Source organism: Pseudomyrmex gracilis, unplaced genomic scaffold (assembly GCF_002006095.1).
Source record: "Pseudomyrmex gracilis isolate BER0280 unplaced genomic scaffold, ASM200609v1 scaffold_47, whole genome shotgun sequence".
Classification (NCBI taxonomy): Eukaryota; Metazoa; Arthropoda; class Insecta; order Hymenoptera; family Formicidae; genus Pseudomyrmex; species Pseudomyrmex gracilis.
In genome coordinates, this window is record NW_018020631.1 from 324811 (window position 1) to 337884 (window position 13074).

Here is a 13074-nt window from a genome sequence, read left to right on the forward strand (position 1 = left end):
TATTTTGTGGAAACATTGGTGTTCATTAAGTTAGGATCTACACGTATAATTGTTTGCATGTTTAATGTGCACGAAAAAAATAAATTGAAAATATCTTTTTTTTTTATATCAGACATCGGATTTTTCTTTATGTGTTGTGACACTGACTGCGTTGCTTTTTTTTGTTGCGTTATAATCGAAGTATCTTGCGAGAGTGCTAGGTCGATAATAGGAAAACTTATCTAGGCCGATAGCGCGCACTATGGCCTTCAATCAAAACTTCCAATGACTTGGTTATCGATGAGCTTCGTGTACAGCCGCGTTCCTGTGTGTTGGCTATCTAATGTATTGCGCGCATGTACTGTTTTGCATCCCTGGAGCTCAGATCGCGTTGTTTCTCGATGAAAATTGATGGCATGCTACTTTTTGATCTTCCGTTCTTGTAAAATATAAATGAAAACTTATCGTGTTTATTTATCAAACGCAGTCTTTAGCGTTTTTTAATGTCTCTGATTAATGTTTATATATAGTTATGCTATATGTACATATATATGTATATAAGATTTTCTACATGTGTGAGCGTGAAATATTCTGATATTAATACTTTCGAAAATTTTATTTTCTCCACTGCAAATTTGCAGTAGTGTTCGTCAGTGCGCGTTACGCTCGTTATCTCCTTTTCGAATCCTCGAATTCTAGAGCGACGTGCAACCACAAATCGCTCAAAATTCAATGAAACGCGGCGACGCGAACGACGCTGAAAACCGCTAATGCGTGCTGTGAAATGGAAAAGCCAACGCGAACGAATGAACCCCATCATGGCGGGAGACCAAGAGCGGCTTCTCTCGTCCATCATCGTTGCTAAATAATTTCCGCCGTGATTGGAAATTTTTTCGCTCGCTTGCTCAGCAAAATGGTTTTCGCTCTTGAAGTATTATTATCAAGACACGGTCCTCCAATAGCGCGCGCTAACGACCCTACGAGTACAATGCCCTTACGTTCCATTGTTTTGCAGACAGTCACGCTGTTCTGATCGACTTTTGACATTTTTATTTCCCTTTTCCCTTCTACACTCTATCGTCTCTCTCATTTCCCTCATCCCGGTTGCTGTCAAGTTATTTTCTCGATACTTTTCGTAAAACGACAGCCGTCCAGTTGTCGCGACGCTTGACACTTTATATTTCACAGCCACCTTGCGCTCCCGTAACAGGGGACACTTTAACGACGACTTTATTACAGGCGACAACCGGTAGTTTACGTCCAAACACCGACGAGAGAAAGAAGAGAACCACACACGAGAGTAGTTTCGCGCAGCAGCGACAAATTGAATTCCACTTTTCCGTCGCTTTGATTTTCGCTCGCTCGTTCGTCACTCGTTCTATGCTTGCGAAATTTAACTTTTCCCACGGGAAGTGATTTCATTTCACGTCATATATGTATGTTTCAACGTTGCAGGCTCTGTTTACGGAAATAAGATATTAATATTAATATAACGAGAAAAGTTAGTCCGTTCCTTTTGGTGAACATTTCATCTCGTGAATGTAAATAAATAACGAGAGAAAAAGGTATATGTTACGATATTAAAATCACATTATAATTTTATTACAAAACGATTTTATTCTTTAATAGAAATCTCTTTGAATTCAGTTTTGTATTATATGCAAATCCCTTGTATGAACTGTACCAGCAGCTGAGCATTATGTCAGCTTGTATCAACATTTAACGATTAATCGTGAGAAAGCGCATTATTTAAAATAAGCTTCCACGCGTAGCTCACTTTTCCGTCTTGCTCGGAGCGCGGAAACGTGTACTTAGTCCGACGACGTAAAAACGATAATCGCTCGCAAGTTTTCACCATTTTCTCGTCGAGAAGCATTTTGCATTTAATTTTGACGTACATATTTCGAATAAATAATGCGCGCGCGAGTTGTCACTGATTATTCGGTTATTTTTAACCCTAATTTAATCAAAACTCGACTTTTCTTTCCGTCTGCGCCGTTTTTTTGCGGACATCGTTTCTGCGAACGAGTTTAAGGCAAAATTTTCCCCCGTGGCGTGATGCTTTATTAATTTCCCGACGGCGTCGTAGACGACGTCCTCCGTCATCTCAGTTTCCACAGTCTCGCTCGCGTTTGGATCTTATGAAATCTTCAATTTTACCAGTCTCACCATTTCTGCGAGATTCAATACCTCGTGCATTTGCGAGAAAGTGAAAAAAGCGCGTTGTTTTCAATAGATAGAGAAAGTTTTAGGCAATAACTTTTATGAAAAATACATTCACTGAATAATAATGAATAATAATGATTTCTACGATACTTTTATTTAGACTGTGATTGTTTTTCGCTTGACGTTCGTCTTGATCACTCTATACTCATTGCGCAAAAACTACAATACGTATTACACTAATATTTTTATACTGCACGGAAACAAAGTATTTTACAAGTTTATTCATCAAAATCTTTCACCTTTGAAAATGGTTGCGAGATCTTCAAGCTTGCATTTTCAGGAACTACAGTACGTATTTTCATTGAACTTGGTTGTAATCATGTCTGCATGTGTGTATTTAATGTCATAATAAGTACAGTACGTAAGTTATTGATAATTATGTTATTATTTAGCTTTTTGCTTAAAAACCAAAACTTTGGGTTTTTGGCACGTTTATATTTATTTATATTTTATTGTTAACAATGCCGAGGGCACATAAAAATACATCATTTTAATCTTTGATTTTATAAACATTTTAAAAACGTTTCCAAATGTTGAATATATACTGAAATGAATATACACAGGGATAAATACGTTTAGTTTTACAACATATAAAATTGTTATTGATAAAAGTATATATTTTTTTGCACAATATCCTTTCCTGGTTTCTATAATTACTTTTATCCCTGAATTTTATGTAGACGCAAACCAGCTGAATTATTTTACTATAGGTGATATTCCAGCTACACTGGAGGAATGGAAGATGGTGTTTTTCGGCACGGAAACCTCGGTAGAAGTGAACGACGAGTTGGACAAGGACAAGCTGACACCGCCGGTGATGCATCATGAGGTGAGCCAGAACCACGCGCCTTCTGACATTCGACACAACGCCGTGGACACCGAGGGCGATCCATGGACGGGTAGTCAGCAGGTCGAGCGAGTATCTCATCCAGAAGTGCAGAGGCCAACCACAGAGAACCAGACGAGCGGCTGCGCCGTATTCAACGCTTCTGGCGGGTGCCTAGGTGGGTGCCTCATACTACTCCTTCTAGCCTACCTGACCAGCGTGACCAGCTGGCGGGAGCTGATCATCAGCTGGCCAGTTTTGACGGATCGAGTCGGATCGAATCGGAGCGAGTCGGGCGCGACGTCGGACCGGCTGCCGATCGCGACTACGAGCGTCGTCTCGATGACGACAACGGCGACGATGACGACGTCGTGGAAGGACGGCGCGACGATAAGCCGCTCGCCGGAAGTGTGCAGGTGTTCATGATGACAGCGAGCGGCTTTCGGTCTCGCGACGACTCGCGTCTTGATCCTGTGATCGTCATCATGTCCCGTCAGGTAGGACGCGGATAATCTCGCGGTGATCGACAACGTGTGCCTGTTTTTTTGTTTTTGTGATTCGTGAAACTATATTATATACTTGTGATGCGCACACGTGAGCGAAAAAAGGACAAAAAGGAAAGATTTGTTTCTTCTTTCTCGATGCTATTTTCTCGAAGGAAAATTTAGAACGCTCTCAATATGATTGGATTAACGTTTGTCCTTCTCCTTACGGAAAAAGCGAAAAACTTTGATGAACGTCAAAATGATACTCCGTACGAGCATTTCTCTCGATCGAGCGAATCACGCGATTTCCTCGCCAATGCACATTTCTAGAATTAACTTGGATCGAGAATTTGTTTGTATCGCGCGAGAAAGTGAATCTTTCGTAACCGAGACGAAACGTCCGGACGTTTGCGCTGTGATGACATTATATTCAGAAGGGACGCCGATGTGAGAGGTAGCTTCGACTGATCGAACTTTTGATAGAACGGAACAGGAGCTCGACGGCTACAGAGAAAGATATAGCACGGTTCTGTTTCTGATGAACTCTCGATTTCTCGCTCTCCGAAAGTCTTTCTTTTAAGAGAAGTAGTCACATTAAAACCATGAAATGAATTTAGTTTGCTTACCGACAATTCATGTTTTAAAAACATAGAACGTGATAATAGTCGGAAAACTGACGGAAGTACGTATCAGACAGAAGTAGTTTACGAAATAAGATTGTTGACATATATAACATCTCGCGAGAAATTCAACATTAAAGGCTATAACGAACGTACGAGAGGTAACGCAAATAAATTTTGCATGTTGTGCAACCTGTAAACGTTGTTTCTCTTATACATACAAAATAAGTTTTTCTAGTAAAAAAAGATTAAAAGTAATTGCAGTAGATTATATATACAAGGTAACCAATAACTAAAAAGATAATAATACTTAAAAAAACTTAACGTCTTGAAAATATTTCAGTGAAATCGAGAGATCATTATTATTTTTTTTTTTTTTTTGTAACAAAATACACTTTTTTGTCTTTATACACAGTTATTATTAGTATAGTTAAAGCCGTAACTCTGCGAACGTGCTTGTAAATATAGGCAAAGCGTATTTATTATACCTCATGGAGTTACGCGCGATCTTAGAAGTTTTACAAATGAAATGGCAGTCGGATTCTGTAACGTCTTGTTCCTCTATTCTGAGCAAACATGGATAAATAATTGATATCTCAACAAACGCCTAGACTTATTTGACTTTTTACAATAATCTGAAAGTAAGTTTGCTTAATAATTAAGATAGGCTTTTAAGGTCAAATTAACTTAAACTTAACGATCAAACGTAATTTATAATATATCCATTTCCGCTCAGCTCTCGGTCGAAGCTCACATCGTACATAGATAATAACGTCCTGTGTGTGATTTACTTCAAGTCAAGTTTTTGTACAAGACAAAAGTACAATAGAGGATCATTGCGCAACTGCCATTAGCGAGATCGGTCTCGCGCCCTGTCTCTCCTGTCGGTCCTGGAAAAATTGCCTCGCGTAACTTAGTCCACACATCCATCGAGCTGCAATCTTCGGAGACTCGCCACATCGTCGATTTTGATGGACGGAGTGGCTTCTACGTGTTTCAAGAGGAAACATCGTTTTTCTTTCGCCTTCTGTTTCTTCCTCTCTTTTTTTCTTACTAGCTTTCTTTCTCGTACATCTTCATATGCATGACACGTGACTTTCCTTCCACCTTTCTCTCACTCTCTCTCTCTCTCTCTCTCTCTTTAACTTCTCGCCTGTCGGTATGTACCCTATTTGTTTTCTAGCATCTTCTTACTGCCAGTTTTCTTTCACATTCTAAATCTTTCTCCACGTTTCATAAGTATTCTGCGCCTTTCTGAGAGAGAAGGATATTCGGTAAGCTATCAGCACTGCCGAAACAGGAACTACAGGGAGATTCTACGGCTGCCTATGCAAACAATTGAGGATGGGATACACGAGGCTGTTTGTGAATTTTGGACAAGTAGCAACACCCGGGCTTTGTTAAGATTAACGACGACGATCATATATACAAACATTTATGTTAGGAAACAATCGTTTTTGTATAGAGAAAAATAACTGTAACACTCTTTTATTATATTTGATAAAAAATCTAACATTATATTTTACTATTTGTTTTTAGAAAAAAAGTTAGATTATTGATCCCTACGCAAACAATTTCATTCATGCGTCCATAATTCATATTCAGTCTCGGACGTACAATATATCAAATTTTCAACACAAAAAACTTGCTCAAATGTTGTTAAATATAATAATTATACTCGCGTGGTGTCTGCAGGCATCTGTAGATAATTAATTCACGCTCTTAGATGACTCTCAGCGACAAAAAAATACTGTGCTGTTAAACGACCCGATATTTTCTGAACACTTTTTAGATACTATTGTTTTGCTCGGAAGAGTTTCGATAGATACCGGCGGGCATGTTCGATTGCGAGCTTAAAGCCGATCGCGCGAACTTTTGTAGAAATTTCGATTGCGGGGACAAGCGAAAATTCGACGGGGAAGCTTTGACACGAGTTGACGATTTGTTTTTATTGCGGAACGATCGTCAACGAGTTATCGAATCGGGAGGAAGTTTTTGCCATCGAGTATCGAGAGGATTTGTTTCTAAGATTTATACGATTTATATCACAATGCCGAATCCAATCATGTTCCGTCGAAAGTTGCAGACCACAAATCAGAAGTTAACTGCGAAATCTGCGCGCGACAAGCCAGCCAAATTACAATTGATATAATATGTAACTTCGGTTTGAGCATCGAATATGACTTTAAGTAAAAGACAGAGAATTGCATATGCGACTGATTGGTGCTTAATGCAACGTTTTTCAGCTAGATAGTTGATTAAAAACGAAATTGCAAGCTTTGCTCTATTGTTATTTCTCAATCGAGAAATAATACAAAATATACATATATATATATATAATTGTATTTATAAAAGCATTATGCACCAAACTAATATATATATGATGTAGAATGCTTTTATAAATACAATTGAAGGCAGAATTACAAACGTTTAATTTAATTTTTTTTTAATAATTGCTATTAGTTTTAATAAGTTTTAAACATTTATCATCATAAACTGGCTTTTGCACTGGCTTTTTTACATCTAATTAAAAAAAACTTTAAAAGTTACACATCAAGTTATTTAAAATAAATTTTCATTAAAAGCGACAAAAATGTTTTGAAAAATTAATATTTTAATGCATCAAGTTATTTTCAAAACTTATTATTATTAATTTTTGTGTATATATACATATGTGTATATCACCAAATTAGTCTTCATGTTTTTAAAGTATGATTGACTTAATTAATTACAATGCAGTGCTGAATTTTATGGCGTGTTAAAATTCTGAGAGTAATACGTTATCGAAAGACTGAACAATTATCAAAGGGGAAATATCGAATGATTGCGAAATTACATTATTGTTTCAGTCACGATACTAAACGTGTCTTTTCAAGTGGCGCGTTCTACGGACAAAACGATTTTTCGAGATGCGAGGATATTCTAATGGATGGCTCTCGAATGCACAGTTGCAAATAAAAAAACGCATTTCCGGATCTCCGATAGTATTACATCGGTTTGGGAGATATAAAAGTCGGTCAAATGTTTTTCCACTTTTGTGAATACACTCAATTTTACAATTTCAAGATTAATACTCATCATATCGATTTTAGCTTTTACGCTGTATTTAAAATAATTTGCAAATAAACAAAATTTTCTGTTTATTATTGGCAGATAACATTGGTGAGATAAAAAGAGAGATAAACTGTCAAAAAAACGTTGAAGCTTGAAAGTTATAAGTAATATTAAAGAAATATCTGATAAAACATTTCAAAATTTCTCTGGTTAGGCACATTAGAACATAACTGAATAATTTTCATTCTTTATTAAGTAGAATGTGCTACGCGCGATTTTTACTATAATAGTTTTTGATAGAAAACATTTAATATCCATTTCGATATTTGAGAAAAAGTAACTATAGTCAATTTTCTAGCATAATTTTATATGGTATTTATTTTTTACGTAGATGAAAAAAAGTTCTACCATGGCGATCAATACAAGAATACGAATCCAATTTTTATAGTAGAAGAACAAAAAATTGTATTTATCGTCAGATACAAATTTTCGAAAATCTTTTTCTATTTTATGTGAGCTTTTTCGATTTCTTGTATGTTCGTGAATTTAAAAAAAATTTAAAATTTACATATATTCTCAGATATGTATATAGTTTATTTCTCGATAGTGTTTTATATTTTTTTTTATTTGGCATACGAAAAATGAAAGAAAATGCCGAATAAGAAAGTAAAATTTGTTTATATATATATATATATATATATATATGTATATGTATACACAAAATAGAAATATTTAGAAATCTTTTTGTTAAAATATTTATTATTTAATTATTTATTATTTAAAATTTTATTAATTTATATAATAAAATTTTGGTTTTTTTATTGTTTAAAACTAATGGTTCACGTCTCTATTTTAAATGATTGATGCTGCAAAAACTTAGCTCTTTACTACATCTCTAGCGTTCATAAAAGTGTTCTTTAATCAACGATTCGTTTCGTGTGAAATAAGACGGAGGAAAAACGTCGTATTGCGAGAGAACGTCGAGAGGGAGAGAGCAGTTCTGATATCGTTTGAAGCAACGAGAAGCGAACCGAGACGGGTTGGAAATTCAAAGACCAGTTGGTTCGCAGACGAAGATTCCCTGAATTTCATCTCTGATCAAAAGGGCGACTCGGTCAGCATTTTGCTAAACGCCTCGCTCGTGAGCGAATAATTTTAATGATAGTAAAGGTAAAAAAAAGATCTGACAGAAGAAAAAAAATCTACACGATAATCTTTATTGTGCGTTTGCGACCAACTGCGAAATACAGTCAAATAGTAGATAAAACCTTTTTATATATATATATATATATATATATATATCAAAAATATTAGTAAAAGTCACCATTGTGAAGTCTTGAAAAATGTTTTAAGCAGACAATTTTTTATCTTTTATCTGGCTAAATTACACTTTTAATTAAAATTTGCACATGGACTGCATTTTTAAGTTCTATATTTTAATTTTTAAAAAGTGAAACATAACATACATATATATAAACAGAAAAGAAATGAGTTAAATACAGCGCATCTGAAGTCAAGTTTTCGTAATTTACGTATTTATTTCAGAATAAATGTTTTATTTTTTTGCAGATAAAGAGTTTGTAGAGGAGAAAGGAAATATTTTCTATTATTATATCTATAATATCCGAGTTTTTTAAATTACTATGTGAGTTGACTTTTTGATTGAAGTCAACAGAGAATTTTCGAATTTGTAAATTGCATATAGATACACATTTATAAGATTGTGACTCGATTTCCGTTTATACAGTACACATCCGTTTATACTCTACACATGTTCATTTTCAATACACCGTCTGTGTACTCATACTACTACTTTTTTTATATCTCTCTTTTGAAAATACTTTATGCTGCTTCTATTTCTTCTACTTTCCCGCTTTTATACTGTTTTCATTTATTTTTGCAGTTTTTTTATTGTTAAACAGTGCAATGTTTAACAATAACAAAACAAATCTATTGTGATAAAGAAAAAACTTTTATTTTTTTCTAATTTTATCTTATTTCTTTATTTATTTTATGTTTCCGATTTGGCATAAATTTAGAAATTATTCTTTTAGTAGTTGCAATTGTTTAGTATAGCACATTTATAGAGAATAAGTGATTTTTAAGTACGAACGAATAATCGAGATAAATGCTATTGTTCATATTCATCGTATAGTATTCATATCACATATAACTATTTTTGTTGTTACATATTGTGATTATTATTATTATATTTTATGTACGCGGATGCTGCGCATTTGTCGCTGATGCCGTGATGATTATCGTTCTCGAATTCTATGCGTTGAATTTATCTCTCACGCACATATTATTTCAATTAAATTTTAACGGGTGCTATTTTATTTCTCGTAATCATCATATCGCAATATTTTATACTTTAATCATTTATTTATATGGAAACTTTAACAGTCGAAGTATAAAGGTAAATTGGATCACTTTAAACGGAAAAGTTATGTACAATTCTGCAAAAGTCGCAATAGTTATTAATATATTAATTAAGTAATATGAGCCAATGAGCACGTAAGAAATAATAGGCTCGATTCTGTAGACGTGTATAAAATCATAATTTTTAATTGTAAAGAAAACTTGTGCTTATTTCTATAATAATTACACTCTACTAATGACAAGACGCGAAGTAACTCAACGAGTGTGGCACGGCTTCTCGCTGATATTGATTGAATAATTTTTTGAAAATTATGGTTTTCTACACGCCTACAGAATCCGAACCATTGCTTCCAACACGCTCAGTGGCTCACATTAATTAATTACTAACTTAATAAAATTAATATTGCAAATATTGCAAATATTGCAAATTTTACATAATGACATATGACTTTTTGATCCAGATTAACTCAATCCCATCTGTCATCCTACCTTCATACGTCAGATTTATCAGAAAAATCTCAGATATCCTGTATATATAATAAATTAAAGATATGAATTTTAATTACGTCAATAAACTTAGCATTTGTTGTTTTAACTGGCTAATTATCATAACTTCCAGAATGATGTAGTATAATCTGATTTAATTAAAGAAATGTTATTATTTATACATTGTGTATTATAGGAATTGATTTTCTTCTCGTAGCGAAGCAAATTTAACACGGCATTTGTCAACGTGTATAGATATAATACGTCAGTTTTTGATTAAGTTGTACTTACACACACGCGTCTTAATAAGTTATATGGAACGGCGGACATCTGTATATATAATTAAGAAAGAATACGCTTCTCTATCTTATAACTGCGTTCTCCGCTGTTATAAGTATTGCTGTACAAGTATCAATATAAGTTACCTGCCACTTGGTACTTAAAAAAAAAGTAAAATACAAGTTTACGCATAATGTATTTGACTCTTCGAAGATCTTGTCGAGCTTTGCGACTTTTCGCGAGCGAGAAGAATCATGGGACGTTGCGTGATTCTTCTCGCGGGATTTGCGCAGCGACTTGAAGGAAGATGCATTGACCGCGATTCTTTCGATTAATCTTCGACTGCACGACAGTTACATCCGTCAGGAAAACTCGGGTGGCGTAACGAAGAATTCTCTCGCAGCAGAGAGATGGGATAATAAAAAATAAGAAGTTTCCGGGCGAGCCGATTGAAGCGACTTTTCACGACTTTTATGACGAATCTTCTTCCTCGCGCATAATCTCGTTTTGCTATCAGAAAGCAAGGGCAAAAGTTCGTCGCAGCTCGTTCCAGATCACGAGAGAAAAATAGAACAAGAGAGAAAGAAAGAAATAATTTTATTATACATGCTCTAGAGACTGAGAGTTTTTAAGAGAAAGCAAGAAAAAAAGCAAAGATGAGGAATTTGAAAAGAGAAAATTAGAAGAGAGAGAGAGAGAGAGAGAGAGAGAGAGAGAGAGAGAGAGTGTGTGTGTGTGTGTGTGTGTGTGAGAAAGTGAAAGAGAAAACGAAAAGAACAACTAAGATTACGTAAAACGAAAGTACAGACCGATTATCTACATGTGTATGAATTTCAGTTTTAAAAATAAGAGTCAATTTATATATATATATATATATATATATATATTACCTAACAGGTAATTGGAAGAGTTGGTTTCGGTAAAAACAAAAATAACAAAACAATCGATATAAACGTGGATAAGTAGTACAATGAACTTTGGATGTATTTTCATTTGTTCAGATGTGTGACGTATCTTCCGAAATGTACAATATCCATGACGTCGCGTCGGGACAGTCGGATTTCTAGTGTTAATAACGTACTAAATTTTTGCTCCAATAGTTTCATTTTAGAAATTTAAAACTTTCACAAATATTTGCTGTAATAAAGCCATTAAATTATTGGTATCTATATTCTTTGTTATTTTGTTACACAAGTGAATTTCGCTTTGATGTGTTTCGTACTTAATTTAACTTAGATTGCGCGGAAAGCACGTAACCACGCAAGCTTCAAACTTGTATTGACAGAAATTCGAATTTGTTTGAATTATATTTGGTCAGATTATCCAGATAAACAATTAAAGAGTCGACATTTAACATTCGATACTGTGTGCACTACTGATCACAGTGGTTTAATCGCGACAATAATTTACATTACACACACCGTGCATCTCTCACAAAATCGTTACGTAAATGTCGACTCAAAAATTGTACAAATTAAATTCTTACAATTTAAAGAAAATTTTGAGAAACTTTACGCAAGAGTCTTTATAAGTTCATATATACTTTTCACATCAAACATATTACTATGTTTATCAAAAATCTGCCTTCCAGAAAAAGAGATCACATACATAATTTATAATCTCTATCTTTAAAACCGTAATATCATTTTGCAAAATTTATATTTTCGTCTCATATGAAACGAAAAGATAAAAACACTCTTTTGCGATTTTTAATCCAAAACATCAAGGATATTTCTCAACTGCGCTTTCTGGCGTAAGTTCTTCTAAGTTTATTTTTTTATTTAATGGAGGCAGATTAATTTGTTAATTATAATAAAACGCTTACTATCCAAAAAATTTATTAAATCGAAAAGATTTAGTTTTATTCAGATCTCTAAAATGTATTCAATTGCACTAGATGCTTAGTGCTGTCCCATTACGATTGACTGCTATATTGTTAATGTATCTATTGTAAATGTTTGTATGTATATTGTAATGTATATTGTATCTTGTGCTTGGAGAGGCGACATATCTTAAGTTATAGAGATTTCAAAAAGAGGAGAGAAGAAAAGTGTCAGGTGCAATTAAGCATCTCGTGTCGCGCGTTTCCTTCGCGCAAATTCCTTCCGTTCATTTTCTCTTTCATTTCTTTCTTTGCTACAATTGACCGTTAAAACGATATCACGATGATACATAGACTCACAATCATTCTTCTTAAAACTGAAATTCGTGAGAAAAATACGGAAAGGGATAGGCGCGATTCGTGCCGGACGCGAATATAAGATGCTTGCTACATACATTTATACATAATATATTGTATAAGCGATGGCAAAACTACTACGAGTCATTATATGCGACATTGAAATTTGTATATCATGAACGAATTAAAAGAGGAGAATCTCCTAAATAATTATCTCATGGACATTTATTAATTTGCAATTGCTCCAGCGATCTTATGTAGCAAGGACGATTCAATTGGACAAACTGAGTCGGAAGATGAATCGTATTCAAGTATATATTATGTAATAGAGAGATAAAATTCGTAATGTCAAATACAATTGATAATTTTACAAAATACATTTAAACGTTGTTATAAATAATACACAATTAATTGCAGCTTCTTTGTTTGCTCATTTTTTCAAATTAAAATTACGATTTATCTTTCACTTTTACTCGCTACATATTTAATTTACTAACTTGCAACTCACGACTTAATTAACATTCTAATCTCTAAGGATGAAGGTACGTGTCCAACTTA

General features: G+C 34.2%; 1 protein-coding gene across 5 annotated transcripts in view; it reads left to right on the forward strand.

The window, feature by feature from the left end:
• Positions 1 to 13074, forward strand: part of LOC109853364 (furin-like protease 1) — a 167271-nt gene that overhangs the window by 148356 nt on the left and 5841 nt on the right. For 2 of the 5 annotated variants that reach the window (XM_020425408.1, XM_020425411.1), the window contains one exon: positions 2928 to 3209. In XM_020425408.1, coding sequence (XP_020280997.1) covers positions 2928 to 3209 — 282 coding nt within the window. Of the gene's footprint in view, positions 1 to 2915; positions 3529 to 13074 lie in introns of all 5 variants that reach the window. The other 3 variants (XM_020425409.1, XM_020425407.1, XR_002250106.1) reach the window with 2 other exon arrangements.